The sequence below is a fragment of the Xiphophorus couchianus genome, chromosome 1 (assembly GCF_001444195.1).
Source record: "Xiphophorus couchianus chromosome 1, X_couchianus-1.0, whole genome shotgun sequence".
NCBI lineage: Eukaryota > Metazoa > Chordata > Actinopteri > Cyprinodontiformes > Poeciliidae > Xiphophorus > Xiphophorus couchianus.
Genome location: NC_040228.1, coordinates 7,167,033 through 7,189,180, shown reverse-complemented (window position 1 = coordinate 7,189,180; position 22,148 = coordinate 7,167,033). Strand labels below are relative to the sequence as shown.

Here is a 22,148-nt window from a genome sequence, read left to right as displayed (position 1 = left end):
GACGGAACCATGAAGCACTTAGCATATTTTTTCATAAAACATAATGAAAATGATGCTTTTGGGGGAATGGGAAAGATACATTTTAGGAGATCTGAGGGCTCTTGTGCTAATTTATATATATAAAAAAAATACTTATTAGCATTTATACATCCCGTGGGGAGGGCTATTGCTATAGTATTTTCATTCTTGCCATACTGGTGACGCTGCCAATGTTTTATTTATTGCTGGAGGAACTTGGCTGATAAAATGGAGTGTTTAACTGGTATAACTGGTATATATTTAAGAAATATATAGTAGCATTACAACACAAAGCAGGTAAATTTTAAACAGGCACTTTTCTAACTTCCTGTGTTAGCTACCTTTGCCGTAGTACTAGCTTGTACAAAAGCAGAACCAAGTACAGATTTAGTTTCCCTTCTCTATTTAGTTACTGTTTTCATCCTCTATAATAGTGCTGAAGTGGAAAATTGTCTTTGCATCTGTCCGTGTGAAGCAAACTATTCTCTAGAGTTGAGTTGGTAAGTTTCTTTTTACCACAAGAGGGCGCTGCATGTCATTTTACCATATTAATTAGAAAGTCAGTGCCGTCTGATCTGTAGTTCAGATTTTATTAAAGATGCATCAGGGGTCTTTTTATTTAAAGTGTATGACTTTTCATTTTTTAGAAAATGTGCTGTATTTTCTGCAGCATCTATTCGTATCCTGAGTCTTCCCTAAGGATTTGTGGACAAAAGATTCTTGGATGTTCTCTTAATCTAAACAGAATAAGCAGACAGGTTTCTTTTCTTTACTTCAGTTAATCAAAACTTAAGAGTTAAGAGTTTTGTGGCCTAGTCAAAGTCTAAACTCACCTGCACTGGTGCCAACTTAAGCAGGCTGTTCATCCTGGAAAACTTGAGGTTATAGAAAAGAAGAAGACTCGCATCCCCACAGCATGGTTCGCACCACCACAGGAATGTTTTCATTTCCCCCATCAAACTTATGTGAAATCCTCTAAAGTCGTCACAGATCAAATTGCATACAGATTAACTCTGTTTACTAATTCAACAGTTTCTCTATTTTTATATTTGGGGGCACCAGAGTAAAGGGAGTGGAAAGGCTTTCCTGCATTTTTCATTCATGATTCATTAATTTCATTAAAAGGCCAAAGTTAAGATTTTGTTGAGATCTTCTATTAACATTTTCTTCACTAGCTTTATGGCTCTCACCAAACTGAAAAGTAAACTGTCATCTGATTTCTCTCTCTCTTTTTTTTTCGTCCCCTCACTCCTGCGTTAAAGTTACAGCCACGCAGGGCGTAGCTCTCCTGCTGATGTTCATGCTTAATAAATTATGCAAATGTTTGTCACGTTCAAACCTGGCTGTGAGAATGCACTAAATCTTCTCTCGTGGACACAGGAAAACGCACTCAACAGATGCGTTTTTATCTTCTATTACAGTCACAGAGGGCTTCTGCTCCTGACTCCACATTCAATTATTTATGCCTCTGAAATGTGCAGGGTGCGTCTCTCATGCTGGGATGCAGCAAAGCAGAGAATGTGCCGCTGCCCCTGAGTTGGATGCATTACGGTACTCCACAGCTAATGCAGTGGCACTGAAGTTGGGGGTGGTGTGCGTGTAGGTGGGTGGAAGGGGGGGGACTTGAAGGATACTGAGATGAAGAGGAGGAAGAGCACAATGGAAGCACAGACTGTTACAAATCCCCCAGCCTAGTTTTCACTGCAGAGAAGGTATCCATTCATTTATTTGGCTTGCTTTGTTATTTCTTTAAGATGCTGTTTGCACAATTCTACTTCAGAGAAAACTACAGATTTTGTATGTTGTTGCACAAGTTTCATGTAAATCATCAGTATACTGTGTTTTGTTTTGTTTTGTTTTTTTATTTATATTTTTGTAGACAGCCAGCAGTGCGGTTTTTTTTTTCATTATGATGAAGAAGAGCTGGGAGGTGCGGAGTGGAGACAGAGAAGTCCTTCTGGATTTGGACGCCAGGGGTGAAGCTCACACCACAGACGGCTACGGCAGTCTGCAGAACGGGGACTTTTTCCCTTTACGATGTGTAAGCACCTTTCTTTTTTCTTTTTTCTTTTTACTTCTCTCACATAATTGCATACTGTGCAGCACACCCGACATGTGGCCAATACGTTGCTCTGTTTCTCTGCCTCATCTTTTCGCACTTCACTAACTTCACGCGTTGAGCTGGGAATCTGGATCTGCAGTCTCTGCTGCTGGAAATTCTGATGCGCACACAAGAAGTTGCTTGTGGGCTAAATGACTGTGCCGTATATAGTGTGTATGTGTGTTATCATGCAGAAAGCACAGGGACTGCTTTCTGTCTCCATGTTTCCGGGCTCATTACTGCAGAGTGCAGGCTTTTATGGTGCAGTGTCTTGCACAAGAGTGTGGGGTTTAATCTCATCCAAAGGCAGGGAAGTGTTCGCCAGCAAAGCCTCAGATTAGTGATCTTTGAAAGCCAAAATAACAGTTTTCCGCTTTAGAAGGAAAATTATGCATGGTCTTCAAAACACTACAAATAAAAAACCTGAGAATCATGTGGTGCTTTTGTCTTCAGCCCATTTTACTCCGATACCTCTAAATCAGTAGTGTCCAAATTTGTTTTTGCGCCTGGTGCCAAAACTGCCAATTTCAAACTACTGGCAAGCCACAATATTCATGACATTTAAAATGCAAACAAATATTTTATTGTAACATTTTTTTTTTTTGGTTTACCTACTTCAAACAATTTTAAAAAAAAATCTATAACTCCTTAAAAAAAAAAAAAAAAAACATAAAATAAATGCATTGGATATCATCAGCAGCTCGGTTTCTGCTGCCCCAAGGTTGAGCTACTGGCATGTCAGGAGAATCATGAGACCAACATTAGGGCTGAAACAATTAATTTTATTAATAGTGATGAATTATTATTGGAATAATCATCAATCAACTTAGTAGTCCATTAATTGCTAACTGTCGTATACATACTCAAAAAAGGCCTTTTGCTGAACTCCCGCCCCAAACACACACATTCAGAGCAGTAATTAAGCCAAAACTGTACAATATATATATATATATGCATTTTGCATTTAAGATATAAAATGTATTTAAAAACATCTTTGTTTGTCAATGTGTTTTATCCAAAACTTCTCAAGTGGTTTTTTTTTTAATATATATTCACTCAGTTCAAACTGACTGACGGAATGCAATGGTTTGCTTTAAACAACAAAATGTTTATTAAAAAAAGTTAATTATTTGTTTATTTCATACTTTTAATGTATTTCTAATATTGCATAGCAAAGGCCCTATGTGGTCAAATGAAAAACCAGCACAATAGTATTTTTTTTTATCTGATAATCGATTAATTATCAAAATAATTGATAGATTAATTGATTACTGAAAGAATCATTATTTGCAACCCCAACTGCAGCAGCAACAGCCTCTCCAGACTCCTATCATGATACGAGTTACAGCAACATTTAATTTCCCTTTGGGATAGATAAAGTTTCTTTGAGTTGAATTGCATTGATTTGGGGGTGGAGATTTACTTTCCAGCTGGACAAAACAATAAGTTCAGATCCAGTGCTGCAATAGGACATTTAAGATAAAAATCAACTTGTTTTAGAACAACCCAGTTCGGTTGAGAATCCGTGGCAAAGCTCGACAATTTCAGTCTCTTACTGCGCAAAGCTGGCAGAGACGTATCCTGAAGACTTGCTGCTGTAACTGCAGCAAAGGGTGACTCTAGAGAGGAGGGAGCGCAATACAGAGGCAGAAAAATGCCAGGATAATTTTTATTTTCATCACATGTTGCAGTTTTAAGCTACTTTGTGTTGATATAACACATAAAACTCCAAGAAAATATGCTACAGTTTGAGGTTTTACATTGACAAAACGTAAATAAATGATTTAACACTGCAAGTTACGTGTTTGTCATATTGGCCAAATCACGTTCCTTCTCAGTTTTCAGCCGCAGCTTCAAAGTGCCACGTCCACGGCGATGATCCAATTAATTTGCACTGTATGACAAGAGATAACCAAGCGGTCTCAAAGATGGGCAACCACTTCAGAGATGGACGAACTAAAATTGGTATGCATCACCAGTGTTGTTTTGAATCATGTTTGGGCTTCCAGTTAATTATTTTAGAATTTAATGTTGGCTTTCAGATTTTGTGCTGGTGTGGGAGATCCGGTCACGGGGCAAGCAGCGAGGGAAGGGGAAAAGCAACGGGAACTGTGAGGATGGGGAGTCTGCACAACAGGCAGAGTGGAGGGACAAGTTTGTCCAGAACCTCCAGAGTGCCGGACTGCTCTTGGAAAAGGTGCTGTTGTTTATTTTGTTAGTCCAGGAGGACTGTCAGAATTCATGTTCTTTAATGTCACTCACCAGCTTTTCTCTTTCCGCTCTCTCCATTCAGGAGGAATCTGCAAATGAAAAGAAAACCATACATTTTCTTAAAGTCAGCGCCCCCTGGGATGTGTTGGTTTACTATGCTGAGGAACTTTGCCTCCGAGCTCCACTGCAGGTCAGCAAAGCTGTTCCTTACAATCATTTAATGGGACCATTTAAATATCTCTGTCCCTTTTTTGGAAACTAATTCATATTAATCCCATTTGCCGTGGAGCACACATTCATTTGCTACAGAGAGATGGTATTAAGGAAAGATAAAACTTGTCTTTTTAATAAATTCACTGCCATCCAAAACTATTTATATCCCCTTAACCTTGCCCAGGGTCTCTGTAGGTTTCACTAACTCAAATTTAAGTCTTTTAAAGACCCATTTAAGATCATTATGAATGGAATTTAAGACCTATATCGCCACAAAAAAGCAAATTGTAAGTCTCTCGGGATTTCCAGGCCCAGCAACACCTGGACCTTAACACATCTTCCGTTGTTCTAAGAAGACTCTGCGTTCCCAACATAATGATGGAATCGGTGCCAAACAGGCCGCTGGACTATTACACATGCGCCTTCCGCAAGTCAAAGATGAACAGGTGAGTTCCACTTGATATCAGCGACCCCAAGCACATCAAATTCAGACCCGGTGTCTGTATGTTCATGAATGAATTGCTTTTATGTAGATTCCTCGGCTCCGAAGACCAAGACAGCTACTTCACTAACACTCAGAGACACCAGGTTGTAAGTAAACACTCCTGTTACCGCATAGCAGTGTTTTGGGATGGTTGTGTTTCCCACATCCTACAGATGAAGTATTGTGTTCTAACGTAGGTTTATGAGATTCTAGCTCGGACGGTGTACGGCAAAAGAAAGAGGACGGAGGTTGGCGTGGACAGACTGGTAAATGAAGGGGCCTACACAGCAGCTTATCCTCTGCATGAGGTGAAAGATTGTTATCTGCTGGGTAATGTTTACCTTAGCTGTGTTTCCCTCTCTAATAAGCCTCGTTTTTTGGCTTGCAACAGGGACCTTTCAAGCTTCCGAGCCACGAGATCCATCCTGACGAGCTCAACCAGAGGCAGGTCCTGCACTACTACTGGGCTCGCTGGTGCAAATGGTTCAAGTACCAACCACTAGATCACATTAGGGAGTACTTTGGAGAGAAGATTGCCCTCTACTTTGCTTGGCTAGGTATAAAATCATTCTTATTTTTGGAAATATCTGAGTTACTCTGTATACTTGCTAGAGCTCCATTTTCAGAGTGAAGAACGTAACTTAAAGGTGCAGTAAGTAACTTTTAAAAAAATATATGTTTTTTTTTTATATATATTTCTTAAAATTGTCACCATTTTGGGACAATATAGTAGGAAACAGATAATATGTGAAAAGATTGATCTCCTACACCTCCTCCTTGAGCTACTATTGCCATCTAACACACACACCGCAGATGAAAACTTTATCCTTTTAAAGTGTCTAAGCAAGCTCACTTCAAATGGCCTGAGCTGGGGCACCAATATGTAGGAATATTAAAAGTACATTGCACTGTATTAGTGTTGCTGAGTTATTTAGTGTCATAATGAACTAGTGTCTTCCTGCTGAGCTAACTTTATCTCTCTTTATTTCTGCTTGTCCTTGTGATCTCTCTCTCTCCGGCTCAAAACGTAAACATTTTTGAGAGCTGGGAACTCTTAAAATCAAAATGAAATTAGTCAATTAACCAACGTTGTCCTTCAACTGATGAACTAAAACAAAACTTCAAAACTCCTTTTAAAACCTTGAAGGGACGACACTGCTGAACTGCAAAAAATAAATGAATAAAAATAAAAAATCGAGCTTATAGCCTACTGCAGCAGCTGTCTGGCAGATACTGTTGACAGAGTATCATGTGTTGAGCAAACAAACAGCAGGTGGAAGTATGTTTCATAGGAATAGATGAACAACAGGACCAGAGCAGCATCAGCAGAAGACATGTGGATGTGTTTGGGACAGTTAAACCATTAGAACCGTCTCTTGCAGCGCAACATCAACCTCGGAGCAGCTTTGTAGTTTCATTTCCCCTCCATCAACTGAGAGCTGCACTCTAATGGAGCTCTGTGTTCCCTGCAGGTTTCTACACAGCCTGGCTGCTGCCGGCGGCCATAGTGGGAACGCTGATTTTTGTGTCAGGAGTCATGTCCATGGACACTAACACACCAGCGTGAGTCTCCAATGAAAACGCAAAGAGTACCACAGGAAATACTACACATGCTTCACTGCAACATAGAGCAGAGCGGCTTTATATGAAGCAACATTTAGAGATGATTAGCAGCGATTATTAATTTAGCCGAGGTAATGATACGACCACAACTTCTGGCAAGAAAGATCTGTTCGTGCAGAGAAGTTGATGGATTTTCTACTTCTGAGGCTGTCGAGTTCGATATTTGGCACCAGCTGCAGTGGAGCACCTAATGTACAGATATGAGATTAGCATTGATCCTCTGAGGAAAAAGCATGTTATAGCTTTCCTCCAAGGAATGCTGTGATTTGCAGGGAAATAAACCTTTCTAGAATCTTCAACACTTATTTGCGAATTAAGCGAGACACATTGAAAGGGTAAATTTCACCAAGCGATAGTAGAGCTTTGCAAACTTACAGCGACAGCCCATAAACATTTTCACATTTTCTCACTCGATGACAAACTATAGTGTGTTTTATTCCAATTTTAAGCCAAAGTGATGTGCATTTTTGAAGATTATTTGGGACTGTCAACAGGGAGGACATTTGTACCAGTGGTGCGAAGTATCCGATGTGTCCCCTTTGTAAAACATGCGATGCTTGGAACATGTCTGATATCTGCACCATGGCAAAGGTAAGCTATATTTACTCCTTCAATTGCTGTGAAACTCAGTTTAGTCACAACATGAACAAGCTCAGAGCTTAAACCTGTTCCTTGCCACTGCGTGCTACAGCTTGGGTACCTGTTCGACCACCCCGGTACCGTGCTCTTCAGCGTTTTCATGTCCTTCTGGGCCGTGACCTTTCTGGAGTTCTGGAAGCGCAAGATGGCTACTCTGGCCCATCATTGGGACTGCATGGATTTCCATGAGGAGGAGGTTATTTGTTACATTAGCATGAGCATCCCTATGCTGATTTATTCTCATGGTTCCTGCAAATGGAAAGACTGAAAGATGTTGTGGTGGAGTAACATGAGAAAATGATAGTATTTAAAAACTTGTTCCATCCATTTCCTGACGTTAATTTATCACAAAACACCTTCAGCAGTACCTTTTCATTTAGAGAATGCACACTAACAAAGCTTTGCTGAATAGAAACCTGACCTGCTGGTTCCTCTCAGGAACGTCCCCGTCCTGAGTTTGCCGCCACGGCCCCAACTGTGGAGGAAAATCCAGTGACTGGAGTCAAAGAGCCGTACTTTCCAGAGAAGACGAGACTGTCTCGCATGTTCACTGGCTCCATGGTCATTGTCCTGATGGTGAGTCGTGTCTGATGGCTTCTTACTTGACAAAAATGTAGAGGTGTGCAATACTGAGAATTTTGGTGTTGATCTTATTCCAAGTAAATTCAGGGATATTGTCGCCGATACCAATACTTTTTAAAAATAATGCCATCATTGTCATTGAGCGTTTTGGCAATCTGACTTCAGTAGGTTAATTATAAGTGTTAGCATAAGTGTTTTTATTAACTAAATACATTAGAAAATAGTGTGTATGTATAGAAATAGCATAGCTACTGAAACCTTTTTATTGGCAGTTTCAGGACATTGGAGTTGTCTCTACTCAGTGAAGTTAAGAAGAGGTATAACAAATTGAAGTGATAGCCTCATTGAACTAAAGATGATCTGATTATCTTTGTCATTGTTCCTACATTCTTCTAAAGAGAACTGGGACAATGGTAAAAAATAAAATAAAATAAAAAATAAAAATCAAGCAGCTCCACCATCAATAAAAACCTCAGAGTAAGGCACAGGATAGATCATGAAGATTGCTCTTCAGTCAACTTTCTGGCTGTGAACTATCATGGTAGACGAATTGCACTTTCTGAACATTTTTTTTTTTAACCAAAACAATTCCTCTGCAACATAATGTCTCCTCAGCTGTGTGTGGTGATAATCTTCCTGGTGACAGTGGTCATGTGTCGAGGAGTCATCAGCGTCATGATGTACCAGAGCGGGAGCCCTGTGCTGCGTACAGAGGTATGTCAGATCTACGCACAACATGTCAGATTCCTTTGTTTGATTTAAAATATGTTAGAAACTTTAGCGCTGATGTCATTTCCTCCTCAGGCTGGAACCATAGCTAACATCTGCAGCAGCATTGTGAACCTGGGCTTCATTCTGGTAATGGGTCAGGTTTATACGGCCTTAGCTGAGCAGCTCACCAAATGGGGTAAGAGTCAATGCAGAATTGGGAAACATCTGAGCTGTAAACGATCAACACTGTATTTGTCTGCAAGGAAATGTAAGCTGAAAGTTTTCAAAAAAGAAAAGATAACATTCTGTTTTTGTTTTTTTTTACTAAATGATGAAAACACCAAATTCATCCTTTTAAAGGCTGGCTTTTGTTAGAGTGAAATCTGCTAGTACCTTACTCAGATACAGTATTTAGCAATTCCCCTTAAATCTTTTTACATGTCTTCAACTTCATCACTGCATTCCTCTGCACTCACATTACAGAGATGCACAGAACCCAAACCCAGCATGATAACGCTTTCACCCTCAAAGTGTTCATCTTCCAGTTTGTCAACTTCTACTCGTCTCCCTTCTACGTGGCTTTCTTTAAGGGAAGGTAAGACATGGCCCAGTCACATGAAACACTTGATCAGACGTTCATTCCTCTAGAAATATAAGCGGTTCTCTTTTTGTCTCCGTGTGTTTAGGTTTGTAGGTTACCCTACAAACTATGGAACCTTGTTTGGGATGAGAAACGAAGATGTTAGTGCTTTTTTAATATGAATTCTTGGGATGTTTCACACTATCTTCCTGTGTTGCTGCATTGAGTTGTTTCTGTGCGCCTTGTGATTTCAGTGTGGTCCTGGTGGCTGCCTCATTGAGTTGGCAGAACAACTCTTCATCATAATGGTGGGAAAGCAGCTCATCAACAACATCCAGGAGTTCATTATACCGTATGTTGCCACTTGTACAACCATGCTGCTGTTGTTAGATCAAACTGAATTCATATCTGTGTGGTTTCCAAAAAGGCCATCTTGTTCATTTACAGTGACGTTGCTTTTCTTTACATCCAGTCCAACTGATAAATGATTATTTACATGTTAACCCATCTATTATTCCTTGTATGCAGCAAAGTAAAAGCCTGGCGGCAGAAAAGAACCTTGGCCAGCGTGTTGGGAGATAATGAACAAGACGAGCCTCGGCGCTGGGAGGAAGACTACAAGCTGGTACCGTGTGGGGGCCTGTTTGAAGAATATCTGGAAATGGGTAATTAGATAAGAACTTGTTCTTCTTTGGATCAATTCCCAGATCAATAAAGATGTTATTAATACAAAGCCCTTCTCACGTATTGGCACAGCTGGTCAATATGAGAGGAAATGGGTTAAAGGTATAGAACAATCTCCTGAGTTTTTAAACGTGAGTTTATAAGGAGAGTAGTTCATGATCTAAAGGACCTGAAGGTCATCTGGGGTACAAATAAGAACCTGTTTTTATCCTCATTGAGCTGGAGAAAGCTAAATGGAGAAAGTTCATGTAGTTTACATGTTGAATGAGGGTTAATACTGATTAAAAGATGAATATCACAAGTTCCCAGAGGCTGTGTGGCATCCTGTGTTTAGCAGTAATTGGCTCTTGTGATTAAGATTTTACCGGAAAAGTATATTTTTAAGATAAATGAATGACAGACCAGTGCAAAGTTGTGTAAGAAATGCTTGCCTTACCCCACAGAATTGGAAACAGAGCCAAAGGGTTTATGTTCATGGCAAAATCCCATGGTTAAAAAAAAAAGAGTTTTCACAAAATCAATGGGGGCATGTTTTTTGGCACTAATTGATAGTAGATAGTAATGTAGCTGATTTGGTTGTTAAAAAAAAGAGTCAATGTCTAGGATTTTTTAATATGTAACCCTTGACTGTCTGTTTTCCTTGGGCATAACTACAGCATGATGTGATACAGAGGCCTCTTTTTCAAACCAAGCCATTAAAAATAGGAGAGACAGGAAGTGTTGATCCTCATAATTTATTAAATGGCTGCAAGAAGACAGAGAATCTCCTAAATTTCACCAGATGTACAGTTAGCAAGTCACCAAGCCTCTATAACAACCCTTTCTTTAAGGCCTTTGAACACACCTTCACCAGCAGGACCCATAGTTCTGGAGGGCATTAGTTGTAATTTTATGTTTGGCTGCTCAGAGTAAAACTGTCTCCCTGTCCTCCAGTCCTCCAGTTTGGGTTCATCACAATTTTTGTAGCAGCGTTCCCCCTCGCGCCGCTCTTCGCTCTCCTGAACAACTGGGTGGAGATTCGCCTTGACGCCCACAAGTTTGTGTGCGAGTACCGCCGACCGGTGGCTGAGCGGGCTCAAAACATCGGAGTCTGGTTCAACATCTTAGAAGCCTTGTCCCATCTGTCTGTCATTGCCAACGTCAGTAGATCTGTAGTTATGCTTTTACAAGATGTTGCATAGTTATCACTAAGATGAATATGTGTTTAACAAAATGGTGATGCTTTTATTTTCTCAGGCCTTTCTAATCGCCTTCACATCAGATTTTTTACCACGCCTGCTCTACCAGTACAAATTCAGGAATGATCTTAATGGATATGTTAACTTCACCTTGGCCTATGCACCACTCAACTACACTGACTACCCTAGGTGCAGGTATGGTGGCAACATTGAATTTATAAGTCAAGGCTTCTCGAAAACATTGGAAATAAATTAATTCAGAAAGTTTTCTACATTTTGGTGTATTTTAGAGAAGTGTATAAACAGGTTCAGCGTTATTTTCTCATTTATTTATTTTAGCTAATGTAAACATTGGGGTGAGTCTGAATGCCTTGCCGTGTCGGTGGCAATTACTCTTTACAAAAGCCGGAGGAAAGTAAGATATACTTTCTGTAGCATCTTAACTTCGTGGTTTGTTGGTCATTTTTGTTCTCAAGATTTATTTACTAAAACTTGAATGACTCATTCAAGAATGTAATTTTTCTTTTATAATCTCTAGTAACAGTTATTCAAAGTGTTTACTTTTAGTACTTCTAAACTTGATTTGATTTTTGGATATTATCCGAAGAACCCCGTGTTGGTACTTTATGACCCACAGATTAGGGGGCCGTCGACTTAATCCGATTGATTTGAATGTGAATAAATCATTATACCACTACTAATTTTTTTTGTTGAGATAAAATATTGTTGAGTTCATTTGAATGTAAATGTTTAACTGAATCAGGATTAGGTGTTTAATTATATTTCTGTTCAATACAAAAGTTGCATTTTTCTTTTGCGTTTTTGAAATCCTAGACTTGACCAGTAGAGGGCAGTGTAGGTCGCCTTCCAAATTGAATTTGTTATGACTTCTTGTTCTGCAGCTGTACATGCTCTGCATTGACTGTGCTTCATTTATTTCCAGATATAAAGCATTCAGAGACAATGATGGAATGTATACACTCTTCTACTGGGAACTCCTCGCCGTGCGACTTGGTTTTATCATTGCATTTGAGGTTTGAATGGAGACACTTGAAATCCACTAATGTTTAGCTTAAAACTATGGGTTTCTTCAGTTGAATCATGTTCTCCCTGCATATTTGTCTTCTAATACAAGTTTTAACGGATCATTTCCAATAGTCAATCCAGAGGTTAGAAATAATTTAATTATTCCTCAGTGTAAAGGGTGCCATCTTGTTGTCTTCTTTCTTTTTTTCCTTCAACATAGCATGTGGTGTTTTTTGTTCTGCGAGCCATTGACTGGATCGTACCTGACGTACCCGAGTCCTTGGAGCTGAAGATCAAGCGAGAGCGCTACCTGGCCAAGCAAGCGCTGGCTGAAAACCAGGAGGCACTGTTGGTAAGTTGAGGTCAACGAGAAACCCGACGCTGTTCAGCCAGATCCAACTCAGGTCATTGAGACAGTGAGGCACACAAAGTTTTATGTACTAATAATAAGACATTCATATATTATTTAATAAACACTAAAGACCAAAATCCATCAGCTGAATGTTTTATGGACAAATGTTAAACCTGTGTTTTTGAGAACATGTCAAGAAATGTGTTGCTGTGTTAATGTTCTAACATCTGGGGAGCTGTAGCAGTTATAAATCACAAAACACCAGGATTTGCTAATTGTTGTTGTGCTAACTACTATTAGCATTGCAAGCCAAAGCCATATAATTCTCTTCAATCTTTCAATTTAAACACAACACAAATATCTTGCAAGTAGACATTTTAAATAACTGTGTATGCCACTGGCCTAAAGAGATTCCAGCTGCCAGAGGTTCCAGTAAATAGGTTCATTACATTGTATGTGCATGTCAGTCAGACTGGATGCTAAACTCCTGGATGCTCGGAGAGTTGGAATTCTGACTACAAAGGCTGTTCTTGTTTTATTTCCAAATGGGAATTTGGAAAATCCCACTTCTGAGCACAAAGCGTTAGTTGATCACATCAATTGTGTGATCAACTAATAAAGCCATGTGTTTATTTTAGCACTTATTAGCTACATCCTTAACAGAGTAATTAACAGAATCCAGAAAACCTACTGTATTTTTGGTTCAATTTCAACTTGGTTTATTACACAAGACACAGTGTGCTATCTGAGACACAATATACTGTACATCAATTATACAGACCCCAATTAAGCACAAGTTATGTTTGGTGATTTTCTGCAGTTCAAACAAAAAGTCAGATTCAGATATACTGTCTACTTTAACTCTAATTCTTATACAACAGCCACATTGAATAGGTACATCATGTTCCACATTATTATGCAAGTGATATTTTCTCAGATTTTCTTAAATGGTCAATGCAAATGATGCTCAGTATAATTTTCAAGTCATTAACTATTACAGTATGAATCAAAGTTTACTGAACAAAGCTCCCCATGAGAACAGTATTTTTTTCAAAAATAAAGAAACTCAAAATGCACTGTTCCAAATTATTATGCACAGCAGATTTTCTAAACATTTTATGGATTATAAAGAACTGCAAACAGTCATTCTTTGAATGTGCAGCATTAAGTGTTCACATGTACTAAAATCAAAAGCTATTTCAATCAAAAACATCTTAACAGACAGAGTTACATGTTAACATAGGACCTTCTTTGATATCACCTGCACAATTCTTGATCCATTGAACTTGTAAGTTTGTGGAAAGTTTCTGCTTGAATTTCTTTGCAGGATATTAGAAAACCTTCCCAGAGCTGCTGGTTTGATATGAACTGCATTCAGATCTTCTGCTTGAGGAAACTCCAAAGGTTTTCAATAGGGTTGAGGTCAGAGGAGGATGGTGACCACACCATGAGTTTCTCATAGCAGCCAATGACACAGTGGTATTCCTTGCAGCATTCATTGTCATGATGAAGATGATTTTGCTACTGAAGGTACGGTTCTTCTTTTTGAACCATGAAAGAAAGTGATCAGTCAGAAAGTCCATCTACTTTGCTGAGATCATTTTCACACCTTCAGGGACTCTGAAGGGGCCGACCAGCTCTCTCTCTCTCCCCATGATTTCAGCCCAAAGCATGACTCCACCACCTCCTTGCTGACATCACAGCCGTGTTGGGACGTGGTGGCCGTCCACCACCAATCCACTACTGCATCCATCTGGACCATCCAGGGTTGCACAGCAGTCATCAGTGAACAAGTCTGTTTGAAAATTAATCTTCATGTACGGCTGGACCCACTGCCACCGTTTCTGCTTGTGAGCTCTGGTTAGGGGCCCAGTAGTAGCTTCATGCACCGCAAGCCTCTGGAGGATCCTCCACCTTGAGGTTCCAGAGGAACCAGCAGCTTCAAATAACTGTTTGCTGCTTTGTAAGGGCATTTTAACAGCTGCTCTCTTAATCCGATGAATTTGTCTAACAGAAACCTTCCTCATTTTGCCTTTATCTGTACAAACCATCTTTGTTCTGAATCAGCCACAAATCTCTTCACAGTACGATAACGCTTCAGTTTTCGTTAAATATCTAATATTTTCATATCTTGTCATACGGCACTACACTATCTGATGATTTTCGTCAGCAGAGATCCTTTCTCTTTCCTATATTGCTTGAAACCTGTGGCCTGCTTAATAATGTGGAACATCCTTCTTAACTAGATTTCCTTTAATTGAGGCCACCAGACAAACTAATCAACCAGCTCTCTGAAATTAATTATAGTGATTCAAAGAGCCCTGACACACAATACCATCTATAAATTTAATAGCACAACAAAAAATGTTATCTTTATGACACTTTAATCCAATTTGCATAATAATTTGGAACACGGTGTAGTTGGTAAAACATTATCAAGGGAAGATAAGATAAGATAAGATAAATCTTTATTGTCATTGTCACAAGGACAACGAAATTCAAAGGGTGCCATCAGTCGGTGCACATGCCCAAAAACAAAAAATAACTGTCTCACAGACATCTGAATCATTGACTTTGCAGCAATCTTTCATTCCCTGCAAGGATGTGGCAACTGTAGGGAAGAAGAACCACTCCATTACTTAGATCTAATTCTGAATTTGAATCAGAGTCTGTGCCATCTCTTTATAGAACCTATTAAATACCAAGTCACTTATATCATAAAAGCAAAGAATTGACAGAGAGTATACTTTCACTTCAGAGTAGCAGATTCCACAGTAGCATCCAGGTGTAGCTTTATGAAGCTATATAACAAAAGAGTAAAATCAATATGCATTTAGCTCGGTACAAACACAAACACAGGTGAGTATAAGAGATTTACAGGAACCTGATTTCAATGAATGCATGGACAGAATGTTTAGTGTTCCACTTTAAGCTATAACATAAACTGTCTGTATAAACAAAAACTAGCTTAGTAATTCACCCGAAGCAGAGTATACATATGCTCAAACATACACATCCACAACCACACCCGATTAGGAAGCGAAACCGTCTGTCATCATCAATAAACCTCTAGCGTAATTCTTTCTGACTGGATACTTCACCACTCTTATCAGAAGTAGAAGAGTAAATTGGTTGGCGTCCTCGAATGAGCTTGAGTTTTAACAAGGTTGACGTCAGGGCTTTGGTAATTCATTCCCAAATGTTAAAGTCGGCTGGCTTTATTCATTCTAAAACCAGTTTTATTGGTGTTTGGACTCACTTTCCTAGTGGAAAACCTGTTTATGTTCAAGTTTCAATTATCAAGCTGGTTTTTCTTTTTTGCAGGAAAGCTGGAGAATTTTGAAACAGACTCCGTTTTTTTACTCTATCGTCCTTGTTTAATCTACCAGTACCAGTGGCATCAAAACCGTCCCACAGCATGATGTTACCATCACCATGCTTAACAGTCTGTACAGTTAGGGTTAGTCTTGGGTTTGAAAAGCATCACCATGACTGCATAGAACATATTCACCATCCAATAATGAAGCTTGAAGGTATTCGGCTTGTCTGTGTGAAGCTGCGAAGGTAAGTTGAGCTTGAAAATGTTGGTTTTGCAACATCACCTTCTGTCTTGAGCTGAATCTTCTTGATCCATCAGAATATAAAACTGGTTTTGATATGGAGACAGACAGTAGCACCGGGTTGTACAAGTTTGCAGTTCTTGCTTTGCTTGATGCTATTTGCCATCATCCTTACTATTTTCCTTTCTTCTCAGATTTTTTCAGACCATGCCAAAGTGCTGACGCATTACTGAAGTGTATGTTTACCTATTATTTCAAACGGAAGAACTTCTGCATTTATTGGTGCCTGCAGTAGCATTGTAGTAGCCCTCGTGCTAACATTAGCATTTTAGCTAGTTTTTATATCTTACTACCTTTGTGAATGAAGAAAGTCAATGTTAGTCAGTACGCTAGTGATAGCCCACATGCTAAAGATGGCCTTTTAGTTAACCATTGCATTGTCGCTAATTCTGTAAATGTAACAAAGAATGACATAAACAATCTGTTTTGTAAATCTTTTTATGCTTTAATGGTCACACTTCAGGCCTACTAGACCTAACTTTTCATCACAGCCTAACATTTGGATCAGAAAACCACAAACTTTGGCAGACCCCTTTTAAATTTTTCAGAAATATTCTACTTTAGAAAATGTCCCCTAAACTTCCTTGAACTCCTTGAACTTCCCCCTGGTTCTTGGTAATGATTGAGTTTTGTCAAGCAAATACTTTTTATGCTGCCTTTATCTGCAATGACACATTGACATTTCTGAGCTTTCATCACCACTTACGAAAAGATATTTTTGAAAAATGTATTTATTTTAGCCTTTATGTATAATTTGGATCCTGTAAGACTTTCTGTAAAGTCCAAGTGAATTTAAATGCTGGTGGCTCCTTTTAAAGTTGCAAGGTATATAACTATACGACCCTGAAGGACGTAATGTTCAAGCACAATATTAAAAGCTCAAAATTCTGATGTAAAACTATTTGCTAGACAATGTCAAACATTGAGAAGTTTTAATTATTCTTTTCAAACATTATCAAACTCGCCATTTTGTAGCCAAAATACCTCAGAAATATACAGAGCCAAGCAGGAGAATCAACTAATTTCAAGTTAAAACCCAGCTTCACACAAAGACGTTAGCATAAATGTTTGGCTGTTGAACTGGACCGTTCAAGGTCGATATAAAGCTAATTTTCTATTAGCAGCTTCACAGATCTTTTTTACAAACATTATGAAGACATATTAAAATATAATTTTATCTTGGCTTTTTTCTATTCTTCCTCTTTTCAATCAATCAATCAAATTTTATTTGTATAACACATTTCAGCAGCAAGGCATTTCAAAGTGCTTTACATCATATCAAACACAGAGACACAAAGCAACATAGAATCAACAATCAAAACACGACATTAAGTCAGGTTCCATCAATAAATTTGTAATTGATTATGTTGCAAATACAATCCTAAACAGGTGGGTTTTTAGTCGAGTTTGCATCCATAAAAGGTTTACCTGTTACACTCCTACTGTGTTGTATGGAACAAAATACCTATTGCTATTTTTATTCCCACTCACAATCACACAGTTTAAAATGATGTAGACAGCATTTTAATGGGCTTCTGGCACAAGGCTCCATACACCTCGTTCACGGAATTTCGAGCAGGGACTCCGCCGTCCCTCACGGATTTTTGTGCAATTCTATGGTACCTGTTAGTGTCTAGAATTTACAGGGTTTGTGTTACGCACAGTGACCCTCAGTCACTCGCTGTTTTTCTTCCGGCACTAGGCTTCGTACACCTCTCACAGAATTTCACTCTGGGACTCCGTCGCCCCTCACGGATTTTTGTGCAATTTCAACATAGAACCAACAATCAAAATATGACATTAAGTCAAGTTGTGTCAATAAATTTGTAATTGATTACGTTTCAAATACAATCCTAAACAGGTGGGTTTTTAGTCTAGATTTAAAGCAAGTCAGTGTTTCAGCTGTTTTACAGTTTTCTGGAAGTTTGTTCCGAATTTGTGGTGCATAGATGCTGAATGCTGCTTCTCCTTGTTTGGTTCTGGTTCTGGGGATGCAGAGCAGAACCAGAAGACCTGAGAGGTCTGGAAGGTTGATACAACACATTTCCATAATAGGAACATTCTCCAAGGTTTCCCATTCACTGATACTAGAGTTTTTAAATTATAGGGTTTATTAAAGGTACCAACAGCTGAAAATTACTGCATCACAGCAAAACTAATCTGTGCCAGCACTATTCAGTTTCCATAGAGCAGCCGCTGTGACAAAACTAACTCTCATCTCTCTTCCTTCTTTTTATGTCTAAATCTAATTGCACCGCCCCACTTGAAGCAAGCGACACGTCCTTTGGATTGATGAATCGGGACTGGAATGGAATGCTGGGAGGAAACATTCGAGGAAGACGCTCCTTTGAATTTAGAAAGATAATTTTTTCATCATTTGAAAGTCAAAAAGCCAGCTCCAGATGAGATTCTTGATGCTGCTGCACGCATACTGAGGCAAAGGAAACTAAGGTCACTGGGTGGCTCTTTCACCAGGAGGATTCTAACTTCAGTTGTTGGATATTTGAGCTATAATTTAGATGGGCTTTCCTTTTTGGAGCAAGGCGTAATTCATCAAGCATGAGGAATAATGACGCCGCTTCTCTGCAGATTAACTTGATTTATGACTACCAGCAGCTACAGCATGCATTGTTGATGCAGATGTGTACAGAGTCTCGCAAACGTACTCACAGCCCCTTTATCTTTTTTTTTTTTTTTTTTTACCCTTTGTCACATTGCAACCACAAACGTCACTGTTTTACTGGGATTTCATCTGTCAGAAAAAAACATTTGTAAAGTACAAGTTATATTCAAAGTAAAATATGTAGTTTATCATATTTTTTTGTCTTAAAAATAAAACTCTGAAGAGTGTGGCCTGCATTTCTTTTCACCCCTTTTACTCTGACTCCCCTGAAGATACAGTTCATGAGAAGAAAATAAATCTCTTTGGCCTAAAGGCATAACACTGTCCACCCTGAACACACCACGACCCCACCGTGAACCCTCTTTCTAAACTCTGGACATCCGTCGGCATCTTTGTTAGCCGAGATCAGTTGGCTAATCTTTATTTAGCCCAGAAAATGCACATATCCGGTCCAGATTTAGCGCAACCAAAGGCTTTATTAGCTCAGCTATGTTTTTAAGCATGATTAGTCTCACCACAGTTCAACGTTGTTTTGGTGAAACCGTCTTCCTAGCAAAATAGTTTTTTGGGGGATATCAGTGGCAACATCATGACTTGAAATGTTTTGAAAAGTCCCAGTCAAAAAATCTGAATAATCTAATCTAATCCACTGCTACTCTTAACGGAATCTAATCTAATCTAATCAGTGGGAAAACAATTATGTTTACAGATGTTCTGCGGAAGGTTTGAGCAATTGAACGAGCAAAAAGGTCTTCAGATGAAATGTGGTGGAGACATGGCCTCGACAAACAAATTTTGTTTGTATCAGAGTACAGGGGTCTGAATATCTTTGTTTATGAAGCGTTTGGTGTTTGTCACATAAAATACCAGTAAAATACTATGAAGTCTGTGGTCTCACACGACGAAATGTTTATTATGAAAACATTCTCGTGGAACTCTATGTTACCTTTAATTAAAAGCTGTAGTTTGTGTCAAACCAAAATATTTTTCACTGGTAGGAGTTTTTGTTTTTTTCCTGAAGGATCCGTCGGGTGAAAACCTGACTCAACCTCGGTCTGCAATGTCAGCTCTCTGTTAATCATTTGTAGTCTTTAACCTCAAGCACAGATAACCCAAATTTTTCTCACACTTGAAAATGCCTCTGCAGAGACATGAAAGACAATAAACATCCGACTTCCTGGACTCAGTCGGGGTTTCCCACTGCTTGAAAACCAACCGCAATCTATAAATCGGAGCTTTTGCTCTGACCTCAGCCTTGAGGTCAAAGTTTGCCTTCCATTTTTATTGCTGGCTAATACTGTAAGGCTGCACAGAGGGCCAGCTTTTCTTTACTCTCCTTGTTAACTTTCAGAAGATTGTAAAATTTGTTTTCCCTCATAAGCACGTCAGGGGGTTTTTTCTACTTGAATGAACTGAGCAATATTGTATTAACAGTATTGTATGTACTGCTGAACAAGAAAGTTTTTCATTTCAGAGTTGCTTTTTTTTTTTTTTTTTTTGCATTTTAGACCAGAATAAAGCTAGTTTATTGAACGCAGCACACTGCTGCTTGGTAATTGTCTCTGCTGAGCGATGAAATGCTGCAGGGACGAACGTTCATTGATCATCCCCGAACCAGGCTCCTTCCTTCGTTTCTCCTTTTTCTCTCCATGTTGCATCTTTCTCTGCTCTGCAGAGACGTATGAAGAAGATCCTGATTTATGAGCAGACAGAAACAGACAGGCGTTCGTTAATGATTTCTCTCTTCCTCTCACACTATCCACCAATGGCTCCAACCCTTGGGCAATTTCTGACTTTTGTTTGATCTCCTCTTCTCCGCCTCACGTTTTTCTTCACTCGTTTCCCCTCTTCCCTCTTAGAATTGTTTCTTCTTCTGCTCATTTAATTCCTGGCATCATCTCTCTTTAATGCCCTCTCCCCCTCCCTCTCTGCCTGTCCTCCCTCTTTGCCACGTTCATCTTTTGAATTGTTGTGATTGCTGCGCGTTCCTCTGCCATGGCCTGCAGGAAGAGTGAGTTAGTACATGTCTGTCAGTGAGCGCAGGTATGCGCTGTGGACACTGGCTGGATCGCTACACCGCCTGCAAGGGCGAGGAAGCCAACGCTCGCATGCAGGAGCTGCTGAAGGAGAGCTGCGAATCAATTGCCTGGGGGTAAAGATGCAGCAAAGCCAACAAAGCATAAGACGCACCAAAACTCTGCTCTGTTGCATTTGTGCCGTTTTGAAACACACTGTAGATACTAAGAAATGACTGGCACCGAAGCCGTTATCTGTTGCTGGTGTTTTGTTCTGCAGACTATTTTTTTTCTTCCTTCTTTTTTTGTGCTCCAGCGAAAACGCAAAAACAATCAGCGCATCCAGCACTGCAGAGTAAACTGCTGTCCCGATTGAACCCGCCACCCTCTTCCCGTCATCTCTGATAAGTGAACACAGTTGACACACAGCAGCGAGCGCACCGAAATAGACGAGAGCTGAAGAAACCCTGGGCAGCTCCTTCCTATCGCAGCATGACGTTTGGATTGGGAGCAGGCTTTCTTTTTGGGGTTGGGGGGGGGTGCTAACAGTGCATAAAAGCGCAAAGACATGCAAATTATTTTTCTGCAAAGTTTTTTTTATGTGTTGAATGTGCTTGCAGTCAGATAGCACAGAACAGTCCCTCCTTGAATGTAAGAGCTTTGCAACTTTAACGTGTTTTGATTTGATGCAGACTGCTATAAATTAGTAGCACAATAACAGGGTGGATTGAATAGATAAAAAATCTGTAATGTGTGGTGTGGATTTATATTCTGCATCACTACCATACTCCAATATTAATAAATCGAATCCAGACATTTGGACCAAACGTTAGAAGATGCAGAACAAAATGTGACAGAAAGGCTGACGTCACACGTTACCCTGACACGAGTCGCCATCATAACACATAGCAGTGGCAGGGTCATGCTGTGGGGCGTCTTCAGTAGGAACAATGAGAAGGTGGATAAAGATAAATACAGCATGGTCCTGGTATAAATGTATTTTATGTCCTGTATTTAGCATTATTGGGATTGTGTAGTATGTGTAAGACCAGCACAATGTGCAGTGAACATACAGAACAATATATTCTATATTTAAAAATTCCAAGATTTTCAATTTCATTTCATTTAATCTGTAGGTGTTAATATATGGTTGTTTGTATTCTCGCTAGATATTTTCATATTCAATGAGGTCCATTTTGTTACTGTGCTGATGCAACAATATAATATATAACTGTGGCAAATGTCTTTCTAAGGTTTTTACAAACACAAATCTCAGGGATCCTAATCAATTATTCACGTCTGAAATTTCAGCTTTGCTCAGGCTCAAATCTACACTTTCTTGTCCTTTAAGTACCGTTTTAAAAGAGCAACGCCAATGTTCATGAATTTTCTCAACATTTAAGTTTTAAAAGAGAGAACATGGAAACACCACACAAACACAGAAATGCACAGAGGAGAGGGAAGGAAAGAAGCAAGAAACAATAAGGG

At 39.3% G+C, this 22,148-nt stretch overlaps 1 protein-coding gene across 1 annotated transcript; it reads left to right on the top strand.

Annotated features, from left to right (window-relative positions):
* The first annotated feature begins 190 nt into the window (after positions 1 to 190).
* ano11 (anoctamin 11) lies at positions 191 to 20,185 on the top strand. The gene is made up of 24 exons (XM_028025473.1): positions 191 to 1,730; positions 1,898 to 2,059; positions 3,958 to 4,084; positions 4,162 to 4,316; positions 4,413 to 4,520; positions 4,853 to 4,989; positions 5,077 to 5,134; positions 5,225 to 5,335; positions 5,419 to 5,584; positions 6,500 to 6,590; positions 7,145 to 7,241; positions 7,342 to 7,485; positions 7,728 to 7,865; positions 8,487 to 8,585; positions 8,676 to 8,778; positions 9,066 to 9,177; positions 9,269 to 9,323; positions 9,417 to 9,514; positions 9,691 to 9,827; positions 10,780 to 10,985; positions 11,083 to 11,219; positions 11,968 to 12,058; positions 12,271 to 12,402; positions 18,292 to 20,185. The coding sequence occupies exons 2-24, from the start codon at positions 1,928 to 1,930 to the stop codon at positions 18,313 to 18,315; spliced, it is 2,658 nt and encodes an 885-aa protein (XP_027881274.1). The 5' UTR covers positions 191 to 1,730; positions 1,898 to 1,927; the 3' UTR covers positions 18,316 to 20,185.
* The last annotated feature ends 1,963 nt before the right edge of the window (positions 20,186 to 22,148 follow it).